Below are 13639 nucleotides of genomic sequence, written 5' to 3'. Positions count from 1 at the left end.
GTCGGAAAGTCATCCCAAAAAATGAAGCAGTGATTATACACTATGGGCCGTCTTCCAAGGTGGCTTGTCTTCTCCTGAGTGACAAAGGAGCTGCCTTTGGGTTCCCTCCTCCAGGAAAAGTGGTGCTAGATTAGATTTAGTGCTTAGAATCACTAGAGGGCTAAGCCTGAGTAAATGTTAGTGAGCAAGCACACCTGACACTAGCCTGAGCTCTAAAGAAGACTGGACTTTGTGTAAATAAGTGCTCACCATGACTTCTCCATTATGTCCTGGCTGCTCGTCCTTTGAAATGTTTCTAATTATTTTAACAAAACCAATTCACCTATTTATTGGGTTAAAAATACTACCATTTGATCTGGTGTTATATGAAACTATAGAGGTCACTCATACCAACCTGGTGAAGTCATTTATTTGCTTCTGGTATATTTTACTGTTGCCGTTTTCTCTAAGAAAGTTGAGTAATTACTAATATGAAGTAATGCTAGCTGCTTTCTGTGCATTTCACGAGGGGAATAAGCTATTATGTAGTTTCCCTTCCCCCCCCCCCCCAATAAAAAAGCTTTCCATCAAAAACTGACATCCTAAATGAAGGACATAATTGTACAGCTTATTTATTAGCGTGTCAAACTTAAAATGTAATGGTTTCATATTTCAAAATGAAAAGTGTGTTGTGATTCATGGTTGCCAGTGACAAAATAGACAGCTCTTTTATATTACTGCGCTGATTGCCTGCTGATACACCACTGTATTTTTTATTTCTTTCTTTTTTAATTTTTTTTTTATTTTGGTTCTTTTCTGTTCTCTTCCTATGCAATAGCTCCCTCTACTTGAAAATATTGGTGTAATTATAGTTTAACACTCTGTACTTTGTTAATGAGTTCCCATGACAGTTTGTAATTTTGTTCCTCTTCATAAATACGTGGGGTTAAACATCAGGTCAGGTTAGAAATTTACCAAGACTCTCTTGACTTGGGAGTGGAAAAGCAAGGTTAGTTAAGGAAAGTAAGATCGGTTGTTGGAAGGCATTTTTTAAGGAATTAGCTGTGTAGCCTTTGGTGATTCATATACGGCATATTTGTTTAAAATTTCTTGCAGTACTTGAAAATGAACTTTGGCGTCTGAAACACAGAGGCATAGGAAACTGGGGAGTTCAAGGGAAGCACCAAACACTTCAAACAGACACAGCGTAGAACTTGGCAGATTCTCACTTTGTCAACTCCAAAGGCTTATCACTCTAACGTAAAATGTGGCAGTTTCTCTCTACCTGCCAGGGAGAGGTTTAATAGGAACGGTAGTAGGAATCTCTTGTTACTACATCTTGCCTTTATAGAACAGTCTGCATAATGAAACAACAGGAGCAGAATAGACAAACCAAAGCGAGGGCTCCTATTACCGGGATTCTTTGTTCTCTTCCTTACTAAGTCTGAGGTTGGTGATAGTACCATATACCTCCACCCTTAGGACAGATTAAGAGATTTTACTCAACCAGAATATCTCCATGTGAATATGTCTTTGCATTCACAATTCTTTATTTCCAATTCCTTCTGTTATTACGGTGCAGGCCAAGTAGCAGAGCACGATGGTCAGAAGTGAGCAGGTGATCTTGGCAAGTTTCCTTAACTCTCTGACTCTCATTTTCCTTGTGAAATACATGTGCCTGACAACACATCCTGCCACGTCCTAAAGTTCGTTTTAAGGATTAGTTGAATTAATAATTGTCAGGCACTTAGAACAGAGCCTGACAAAAGTAAGTGCTACATATCAGTGTTCGTTGAATAAAATTAAAAATAATAGTGGGGTTATGAATTGATTTTTATTAACCAAATGTATTTATGTCACTGTTCTCTTCAGTGCTTAATGAAAAGAAATATGGATGAGAGAGATTTGCACATTGGCTTTGTTCATGAATTCATACTCATTTTCTATGTATTCCTACATATGAATCATTCTCACCTAGGGGTACCTATACTCTGTCATAATTTTAGGTTATGTTACTTTAAAACATACTCTTAAAATGCAGTGGAATATGCCATGGTTTCCATGTCATTTTTTTTTTTAACATAAGTGACTTAGCAGGAGGATTTTATAGGAGGAATTCCTATGAACGGAGCACCATGCAGTCCACTTCTCTTGAAGCTTACTTATTGCCCAAGAGCAATAACAGATGGGCTTACCTTTGATCCATAGTGTGACTGCGCTTGAGGATGTCAGAGAATCTTGCCCAGTTGTCCCTAGACCTCTGGTTATTCAACAAAACATGTCACCCAAAGTTGAAAAAAGAAATGTATGTGTATGGAGCACTCAGACATGCACTTTTTGAAATTGTTAAGGTTATGTCTTCACCTAGATACGAGCTGATATCTGTGTGGATGTTTAGAGTGGTAGTGTAATAGGTGGTGTCCCCTTTGGAAGAACATCACCAGGATGCCAGGCACAGGAAGTAAACAGTTAACTGAGAGTCATGAGTAAACACACACTGTCTGAAGGCTGAATGTTTGCTTTTGGAGCTGACTCATCTTTCTTCTTTGTGTGATCATTAGGACCCCTTAGATTCCACAAGATCAGTGATTGTGATTCGTTCCCTGGTGGCCGATGGTGTTGCAGAAAGAAGTGGAGAACTACTACCTGGAGACCGCCTGGTGTCGGTCAATCAGTACTGTCTGGACAACACCAAACTTGCTGATGCTGTGGAAGTGTTGAAAGCTGTGCCCCCAGGCACTGTCCGCCTTGGCATCTGTAAGCCTTTGGGGGTAAGTTGTTGAATTTGGTTAATGTAGGAGGTGGCAATAGTGTCATAGTTGAGAACATGGATTGTGGAGACAAATGCACCTGGCCTCAAGCCCCTGTTCTACTGCTTACTATATGTGTATCCTTGTGTAATTTTCTTACCATCCTTGCCTGACAGAATAAGAAGAAATACTGTCTATCTCATAGGGTTTTGGGAATTAAAGATGATATTCAGTAAGTGTTGTAGCACATTGTTACATAAATGCTACCTGCTAACATTACTAGTCCTACTACTACCAGGTTGACTACTATCTTTATCTTCATCCTTTTAGCACAGTCTTCTAGGGTCTTGTCACATTCCTTATGATGTAAATTAGAATAAGTCTATGCATGCATTTTAACTTTCATTTTGGAATGATTTTGAGATGGCATGATAAGTTGAGATCCAGTTAACCATATCATATGTACTAATAGCAATGAGGTTTTAATATGCTTTTCTCACCATCGAAGTGCCTTGTAACCTTACCATCTAAACACCTATATGGCCCAGCCATCTTAAAGTCATCTTATTGCATAATCTCTTGTACTGGGTCAGGTTACTATTTATGACTGAAGGCCTCTTTACAGGTGCTATTGTGGTTCCTCAATGCAAAAAAAAATTGATGATAATTTTCAAGCAGCGTTAAAGTATTATTAAGTGCTTACTATATGTCAGTCAGTGTTTTAAGTCCTTTACATCTATTAACTTATTTACAGGACTTTCAGAAGTAGTTCTCTTATTACCCTTTTCACAGATTAGCCAATCAAGACACAGAGTTGAGTAACTTATCCAAAGTGATATAACTGTTAAGGGGCAGAATTGGAATATGAACTCAGCAGAGTGGCCTTAGACCCTATGCTCTTAGCCACAATGCTCTATATTCCTGTTTTAATTTGTTGACACTAGTGTAGTTTGCATGCAACATGCCTGAAACAGTATGGTTAGAGTGTTGGACTGGATTTCAAGAAATCTGGGCTCAGTTTCTAACTTTGCTATGAGTTAGCCCAGAGGGTTTCAAACACAAAAATATATGATATACCTAAGAATCACCTGGGAGGTGACAGTTTCCTAGGTTTTACTGTCAGAGGTTTGACTTAAGAATTCTGATCCGCTCAAGAATCTGCCTCTTCAGTGAGCCACCCATGTAATCCCATTGCCAGATTTTGCACTTTGAAAAACATTGTCCTCATAATTTGATAATTAGGTACACTGCTTTTCTTCTCTAAACCTATCTTTTTACTTCTGAAAAGACTGAATGAATAAGACTAGAAAGCTCCTAAAATCTTTCTTAACTCTAAAATCCTTTTATTTTATGAAATATATTAGCGTCCTACAAGTGTTCCTATAGATAGATACGTTTATATATATACACATATATATGTGTGTATATATATATATATATATACACACACACACACACACACACACATGTATATATGTGTGTATATATAGCTATAGATAGATTCATGCATTACATATAGTATTTTTGCATTGGAGAACATCAATTTGACCTTCTATGATTCATGTATTACATATGAAGACGTCTATATATTACTATCAGACACTTTAAATATTTCAAAATGGGATATAGCACACAGCTTAGTCAAGTTCTTGACTCCGTACTGTATATTTGATATGTGGGTGTTGCCATAGCTAACGTATAACATGAGATGCCTAGTTTTATTTTTGGACAGATTAAGAAAGGGTAAACTTGATATTTTATGGGGACCTCATTTTCTTGGTATTTTAGATTGTAGCAGGAACTTTGTCTAGATTTTCCCTGATGATTACTTGCCTGATTATTTGGCCTACTAGAGGAAATCACAAACCAGTTATGGCCTCTAAGACTCAAACAGCATGACTTTACTTGTAAGCAGCTTAAGGAAGTGTTTCAGGCAGTAGAAAAAAATGGAGCTTAGTACCAGCTGGGTGTGGATTCCTATGCTATTTCTGGCAGGGGTCGAGCTACAGAAACCTCAGGACCTCAGAGCCTCACTTTAGAGGGTTTCAGAATGAAAAAATTGTGCGATGCACCTTTGTCCAGACTTCCTTGGTGACTAGAAGGCTGTCGGGTTACTTGGGAGTGGGAGGCCAATAAAGAAATGAGAGAAAGGTCATTTTCAAGACTAACAGTTCTTAGTGGAATTACCACTAAGTGATTCCTACTTTAACATCTGGGTTCTTTTAGCAAAACTATCTGTTTATGAGCTGTAAATAGTGATGCGTGGGTCTTTTCTGAGGTGTCTGTCTCTTTCTCTCATGGTTCATTTGGTGGCCACTTACGAAACCACCTAATGTTTACTGAGCATTTGCACATTCCTCGGCAGACATGGGGATGGAGTGTGAATAAAAAGGCCCCAAGTCAGGTTGGGGCAGAAAGATTCAGAATATACAACAGGAGAACAAGGTATTTTTTTAAAATATATTTTATTGATTTTTTACAGAGAGGAAGGGAGAGGGATAGAGAGTCAGAAACATCGATGAGAGAGGAACATCAATTCAGCTGCCACCTTCACACTCCCCACTGGGGATGTCCCCGCAACCAAGGTACATGCCCTTGACCGGATCGAACCCGGGACCCCTCAGTCCACAGGCTGATGCTCTATCCACTGAACCAAACCGGTCAGGGCAAGAACAAAGTATTTTTTTAAAAAGTTTTGTATATATCTGTTATCTATGTATTTATAAATATTATAGACTCTTGTATTTTAGTCATATATAGATGCATATTGTCAATAAAATAATTTTTATGTTAACCACAAATGTGATTTAACTTCCCTTTTCTACAAGCTCACCTCAGATGAGCCAGATCCTAAAAATGAATGAACTGATTTTTAAAACTGCATTGTATCTTCAGAACTAACAGAATAGAGCTGGCAATGGAGTTCTTGAGCCAGACAGCTATGGTCTTTGCTTCATTCTGTGATTTGCAAGGCCATGTGTCCTTGGGTCACTTATTTACCTCACCAGCTCCCCGCTTCCTCATCTATAAGGTGGGCGTTGCCTGGCATGGTGGTTGAGATCACAGGCTCTAGAGCCACACAGCCAGGGTTCAAATTCTCGGTGTGTAACCGACTAGTTATGTTACACAGGACCAATTACTGTGTCCCTTTTACTAATCTGTAAAATGGGGCTAATAGCCCTAGCTGGTTTGGCTCAGTGGATAGAGCGTCAGCCTGTGGACCGAAGGGTCCCAGGTTCAATTCCAGTCAAAGGCAAATGCCTGGGTTGCGGCCTCGATCCCGTGTGGGGCGTGCAGAAGACAACTGATCAATGATTCTCTCTCATCATTGATGTTTCTATCTCTCCCTTTCCCTTCCTCTCTGAAAAAAAAAAAAAAAACTTTAAATGGGGTTAATAAGAGCACATACATATTAACAACTACATTAAATGAATTGAATTATTTATTGTGGTAATCATTTTGCAATATATACATATATTAAATCATTTTTATACAACTAAAACTAATATAATGTTATATGTCAATTATATCTCAGTACAAAAAAATAGTTTCATGATTGACAAAAACATTTCTTCAGTTATGCAGAAAAGTAGAAAATAAAATAAAAATGCTTCTATTTTCAGGAAGATGATAAAGAGGAAGAAAGTCATTATCTTTTACATTCAAACACTAATGAAGACAAGACTGAAATTTCAGGAGCAATTCATGATATAAATTCATCTTTAATACTTGAAGCACCCAAGGTATTTAGTACATTTATTTCCCGTTTGAATGGTTTGCTGTGAGCTAAAGTTGCTATAAAGAAGACAATGCTTGTTACCACTCCCTTAGCTAAATATATAGAGTTCAAATAATCCCCTCTCTATCTTTATTATTATTTTTTAAACTGAAATTTTTTCTCTCTTGTATCACATTGCCTCCATAAATGACATAGGCCAGTGTAAGGCATTTTCAAAGAACAAACATACTTTCTTTTATACTAATATTTCTTAAAATTTTGAGGGTAGAACATATTTTTGAAAATAGACCTGCATTTATAATGATGTAGAAAACAGCTATACAAAAGAACTTCTTATTAAATACTTTCTAAAGAAAGATTTAGTTCAACCCTAATTTTTGCTTCAATTTTAGAAAGTTAATTTTAGAGCTTTTCCTTTTTTTTATTTTTAAAATGAACTGTGCTTATTTTGCTCTTTGCAGTTAGAGTATGGTTTTGCTTTACTTGGTAACAGCTGTCTTTTGATATTCTTTACATAATTTGTTGACAGTGTCTCAAGCTGACAGATAGTCCATTATATTTCTTAGTGTAGACTTTTTTGGTTAAAATTTCATAAATACATGCCATGTCCAAATATACCTTCTACACACAGCTTTTTTTTAAAAAAATAAGTAGGTTGTAGTATATGGTATACAAGTTTCGCCACAGTGATATTTAGCTGCAAGTGAGGAAGTAATGGGAAAGAATAGATTCATTTCCAGGAATTTATACTTAGTAATACTTAAAATAGGACCTGTCATTGATCCCTTAGAAGAAAAGGGCATCATTGTGATCAGCACCTTGATGTCGCTAAGAATTAGATCAAAGGCTCAACAGCTCCATCGCATTACCAAAACTCAGCAATGTTCCTGCACGTCTATGACTATTTAGCTTCAGTTGTATGTACTTGTTCTTCTAACTAGTGAAATATAAATTAAAAAGCATACTGTATTTATTCCTTTTTGTTATATATTTTCAAAGCAGATGAAAAAAATCTATTTCTATTTATAGTATATTATCAGAGTCATATTCAAAGTAGTGAGACATACGCCTCTTATCTTTAGTTTAAGTGGGATGTTTATTTTTTTCCAAGTAGCCATGATGTCTTTTGAGTTACGTAAGCTTGAAAATCCTGACCTTTTAAGTCTTTGCTTTTGTAAGTATTAATATGAAGTGTTTTTGTATTTATGTACTACTTTTTATATGAGATCCATGAGTTAAATATTCAGTGTAGCAGCTTAACAAAATTGCTGTTTCTGACTGAGCGTTTTCAGGTGGTTAATGTATAATGAACCTTTTAGAATAGCCATTCACCTTGCCAAGGGCAGATTTTAGCCTCTGATTTATTGTTTGTCCCTTTCCTGGGTGGAAGGTTGTGTGGTAGTGAGCTTGTATTTCTCCGCGTGTGTAATGGAGAGCAGTTCATGTTAACCATGTGTTGGCATGTAACAACGTCCCTGCAGCTACAGCAGGGGTTACTCTTCCAGCTTTAAGAGGGTGTAGCTTGACGTTTTTTGCAACCTTTTTTTTTACAGGAATTTAGAGATGAACCCTATTTTAAAGAAGAACTTGTGGATGAGCCACTTCTAAATTTGGGAAGATCTTTCCAGTCCCAACAAAAAGAGATAGACAATAGCAAGGAGGCCTGGGAAATGCATGAATTTCTGACTCCCGGATTGCAGGAAATGGGTGAAGAAAGAGAAATGCTTGTTGATGAAGAATATGAGCTCTATCAAGATTGCTTTCCATCCATGGAGTTGTATCCCTCCTCACACATTCAAGAGGCTGCTCCTGTTCCGTCCATGAAGGAACTTCACTTTGGTACACAGTGGTTCTGTGACAGTGAACCACCTGAGCCTCAAGAAGCAAGGTCCATGATGAGTGTATATTCCCCGGAGACACAACAGTATGGCTACAGCACTGAAAACGTGGTAAGGGGTGTTTTAGAACAGATCTTCCCTCCTTCCCTGTCTCCTCCCCTTCCTATCCCAGTCACTAAGTCATGAAACTTAAAAAATATATATTAATGAATCATTTCATAATTAATCATTTTTCCAAGATGTTACTATGCAGTGTGTTGCTGTAAATAAAAGCTCATCTTTTCTGTATCACACAACTTTCAGTTTCAGCCAATAAGCTCCTGTTGCTTTGCTTTATATATATTTTTTTCTTTTGCTTTGCCTTTTTAGCGATGTTTTTCTCCTAATTACCCATTTCAAGGAAGAGGTCTCTTGCCATTTGATTTTTTTTTTAAATTCCCTCAGGAAAATACAGTTCTATGTTTCTCACATAGTGTATATGTCCAGGCAAGTCAAGGCAAATTGATTAAAGATTGTTTATAACTCACTTAACCACACTTTCTCTGTATTATATATGATACTAAATAGAGAGTCACTGAACTCTAGGAAATCATCTTTACATTTGTGATACTGCCCATTTACAACTGGGCAGGAAAGCATTATATTTTAATAGGTTTGCCCTTGCTTAAATCACCAATAAACTTTATCTTTTATAAAATTAGAGTTAGCTGGTCACCAATTGAGATCATTTATTAGGGACATTTTTTCGTGTGTGTTTTTTTTTCCTGTCCCCAATTAGATTCCAGGTAAATGGAAAGGAAGTTATTGTATAGCGATATGCAGCAGTATATTCATTCAGGTACAGTATGGCGCTCCCCCCACCGAGGTTAACAGCTTCCCTGCAGTGATGTGCAAAGTGTGTTTGCATCTGCTCTTTCACAGGGCAGCTAGGACTGGGTTTCCCCTTTGCCTCCCTTAGACCTCTCCTCCCTTTACCCTTCTGCCAATGCTTGAGGGTCCTTCCGCCATGCAGGGCACTGGACTAGACGTATTTATGGAACCCCAGAGGATTCCTCATCATAGAGGACTCTGGGCAGTCTACCAGAGAACAGATGTTTTGGGATTGTGTGAATAATACCTTGATTTGGGAATAGGTGACACACAGAATCACCTGGTGTGTTGCCGTTGACAGTGGTGGCCATGATGTTGTCATTTAATTTTATGCTCATAAAAGTTTTTTAAAAAATCCTATATAATAAAGAGCTAATATGCTAATTAGTCCAAACAGCAGAATGACCATCTGGACAACCTTCCGGATGAAGCGAGGGTCGAGACCCTTGCACGAATTTCGTGCATCAGGCCTCTAGTATCATAATAAAATACTTCAGTAAAAATTGTACGTCCTGGGAGATTGTAACTTTGGGAAACTATAAAAGATTTGTGTAAAAGGAGGACAAAGAGGAAAGTGTGATAAATTATTGACTGTGCTTATCTTTGGTTTTAGGTTTGGGACACTGAGTGTTCCCCATGCAGATAAGAGTGCTAGGAAGGGTGTAGCAAAGGCTTAGAGCTGTGGAAATTCACCAGGGATCTGGGGGTCAGCTATTTACGTGGTGGTCCAGCGGGATCAGGAGGTAGTGTGTCAACCATTGACCTTGCTTAACTGGCTAGATCTTTTATTCCTCGACCTTAGTGAATGTTTATTTAAGTCCACTTATTAATGTTTAGAAAAACAAATTTGTTGTTTAAAAAAATCCAGTATTTAGGGAAAAAACACAGGTTTTTCTAGCCTATACTCCTGCAACTAATAAGTTACCAGCGTTCATTACTGCTTGCTACAGCATAAACTGTTACTTGAGAAGGCCTGTTTTCAGGGCCAGTTTTCCACTATCATTATTGTCTGTTTAAACAACATTATAGTGTTCCGCATTTTATCATAAAGTACTAATGCGTTTCTGTTTTCCTTCCTCTCGAGATGAAAGAAAACTTTGGCATCAATTCCCATCCCTCCATATCCTCAACTGAAGGAAACAGTCAACAAGGCAGATTCGATGATCTGGAAAATCTTAATTCGTTAACACAAAGCAGTCTGGAGTTAGGTTTGTGGTTTTTGTTTCTCCTGAACAGAAATTACATTATTTTGCAATCTTTCCATTTTATTTTTGTATGTGATCAATTTTACGTTTCCATTTCATTCATTCTGGCGTTTCAAATTTAAATCAGTTTATTAGTCTGCTTCCAAATATCTGGAAGAATAACAGTTGTTCCTATTTTAACTTAGAGTTTTCAGATTTTGTTTTCTGAGAGGGCTGCATTTTCTCTGCCTCATTTTGCTCTTTATTATCAGGATGAATTAAAACTAAAACTAATACCCAAGGCTGAATCTGAAATAAGTCTCTACTGATATATATTGAAACCTTTGATGCTATTAAGTGGTACTGTTAGCTCACTGAATGGGGTTGTTAAATATTAATAAAGAGAGGCATATTTTAAACATTTATGAAACATTTTTATAGTCATATATTACAGTCAATTTTGGTACATTAATAACTTAGTTTCCATTAAAGAATCCTGAAAGTATTGTGCCTCTCTCTGTTTCCCCCCCAGTATCGATTCTTATATAATTTTGAAAACTTGACTTTAACAAATAATTTTTTTCATCCAACACTGAAATATCAAATGTTATAATATTAGGATCCCTAGGTGAAACTGTTAAACTCTTTTGTAGCACTGGGATTCATAGAGCCATTGTTCAGGATTCATGCTGTCCTTCACCTGTTATGACACTACTTATAGGAAAAATCTTTTTCTATGGGAAATTCTTGTGTGTATGGTAATATGTCATAAGGAGAGAGAAAGAACTACAAAAAATTATGTAACAGTTTTATGTAAGTGTAATTTTTTTTTGAGAGAGAGAAAGAGAAAGAATGAAATTCTTCATGGTAAATATTGAAGACATTTGTGAGATAATAACAATGATCAATTCCTGTAAGTCAACAGAGGTAATTTTGAATATCTAAGGTTAGATGAGTCTATCCAGTTTTGCATGATGTGTAACTGATCATGACTAGGGGAAAATATGGGAAATTTTTTACCAAAATTCTCTAAGTATACTATTTTTTTTTTGTTTAAATTGATTTCAGAGAGGGAGAGAGAAATAGAAACATCAATGATGAGAGAGAATCATTGATTGGCTCCCTCCTGTATACACCACACTGGGGATCAAGCCCGCAACCTGGGCATGTGCCCTGATGGGGAATCAAATTGTGACCTCCTGTTTCATAGATTGACACTCAACCACTGAGCACACCAGCCAGGCAAGGATATTGTTGTGTGTGTGTGTGTTAATAAAAAATCCACCACATTTCTATAGTCCTCCAATTATTAAATACTTGGGAAAGGTTTAAAGCACCAATTAACAAATAAATGAATTAATAGACCATATCCATGTGATTACCATTGATACTTTATAACAATCTTGATACACTTGTGGCTCAGATAATTTTTGGTTGGAGGGTTGAACTGTGCATTGCAGGATGTTTAGCAGCTTCCCTGCCTTCTAACCCTACATGCCACTGGTACTCCCACCCCAGTCATGATCAAAATCAAAATGTCTCTAGACATGCCAAATGTCCCTTGGGAGGCAAAATTGCCACTGCTTTGGACCTATTTATGCCTTATAACATCAGGATTGAAAGGAACAGACAAGAAAAATGGGGTGGGTTATTATGAGAAGAGACAGTGGAGTTGGGAAAACTATGGGCAAAGAGATATTCTCTTCATGGGATGATCCAGTCCCCCCTAGGTGACTCCAAAGTTAGTTCCACTGCCTTCTGCTGCCCGTATGTGTTTCCTAGGGCTATTGTAACAAATTGTCACAGAATTAGTGGCTTAAAAGAATAGAAATGAATTCTCTCTGTGTTCTGGAGGCCAGAAGTCCAAAATCAAGGTGCTGTGCTCCCTCTCAGGGTGCTAGGGAAGAACCTGTTCTTTGCCTCTTCCACCTACTGGTGGCTCCAGCATTCTTTGGCTTGTGGTTGCATCACTCCATTATCTGCCTCTGTCTTCACATGGCCTTCTTTTCTTCCTGCCTGTGTCTTCTCTTCTTTTTGTCTCTTATAAGTACATCTATCACTGGATTTAGGTCTCACTGTGGTAATCCATGATGGTCTCATCTCAAGATACTAATATCTGCAAAAACGATTTCTTTCCCCAAGTAAGGTCACATTCATAAGTCCTGTAGCATAGATATACCTTTTAAGGGGTTCACCATTCAACCTACTATACTGCCTTAATGTAATATTTTGGAAGGCCCTGGAAATAATTTATTTTCAGAGATTATAGCTTTCAGAGTAAAGCTGTCTTAGACCTGTATTCCCTAGAAAATCATTCATAACCACATGCTTTTAGGAAAAAATTTTGAGAGCCTCCAGAATTCCATGTGGCAGGCATGAGTATTTGGATCAAAGCTAATCATGGGTGGGCTGAGAAATTACTGATGCCGAGTCAATACAGATCTCAGCAGCATACATATTGAGTTAATTCTACTCAATTTCATTTTTCTCTCGAGAGCCCTGCCCAGCCTATGGCAGACTGTTCCAGTTCCAGGATCCTTAGGACTTAGCAGTTAACCTGCTGAGTCATCAGGCAGGCCTTCAGGCTTCTCCAAGCCTCTTTATTTCTTCAAGTGTGAAATGAACGATTTAGGCCAAGTGTTCTCTAAAGCCTCTTTCAAACCTCTAGCTCTCTGACCACTTTATAAGTAACAGACTATTCTAGATTTATCTAAGAACAATTAATTTAAAAACTGGTTTTGGAGAATCTATGTGTAAAGGACTATTCTTGACTCTATACTTTCTCCAAAATTCTGTATCCTCCAAGACCCTATACTCCTCATGGGCTATGAAACCAAGCCTACAAATTAGTATAATTAATGCTATAAAGCATACAAGATAAATTTTAAATCAGTAACACATTTAGTGTTACAAGATTTCCAAGAGAAAGCAGTTCTTTTTCCCAATCTTTGCCCCTACCTGGAGTGGCCTCCAGTGAACCCTGGATGAATTTCTGTCACTGTGCCCAAGAGTCAGGCATACATACTCCATTGCATGCCAGTCTTGTACTGTAGACTAAGCTCTGAAGGGCAAGCCTTATCTCTGATTACATTATCATAGCAGGTGCTCAAGAAATATTTGTGAAATGAGAGCGTGACGTGCCGCTTAGATGTGGTTATTTAACAACAGAATAAACCTCCCTTTCGTTCAGTTGCTGAGTTGTACGGTACCTAATCTCCTCTCTACTTGGATCCTTATTGCCATTATTTTGTTGACTGTTTTTTTCTTCTTGTACCCCAC

General features: G+C 37.5%; 1 protein-coding gene across 1 annotated transcript in view; it reads left to right on the top strand.

The window, feature by feature from the left end:
- PATJ (PATJ crumbs cell polarity complex component) overlaps positions 1-13639 on the top strand; it is a 304927-nt gene that overhangs the window by 103583 nt on the left and 187705 nt on the right. Inside the window, exons 18-21 of the mRNA XM_081087464.1 lie at positions 2541-2750; positions 6353-6472; positions 8022-8417; positions 10261-10384. Of these exons, the coding sequence (XP_080943590.1) occupies positions 2541-2750; positions 6353-6472; positions 8022-8417; positions 10261-10384 (850 nt within the window). The remainder of the gene's footprint in view (positions 1-2540; positions 2751-6352; positions 6473-8021; positions 8418-10260; positions 10385-13639) is intronic.

Source organism: Myotis nattereri (assembly GCF_964212035.1).
Source record: "Myotis nattereri genome assembly, chromosome: 3".
Taxonomy (NCBI): domain Eukaryota; kingdom Metazoa; phylum Chordata; class Mammalia; order Chiroptera; family Vespertilionidae; genus Myotis; species Myotis nattereri.
The sequence above is the reverse complement of the archived record's forward strand: the minus strand, read 5'-3'. Positions and strand labels throughout refer to the sequence as shown.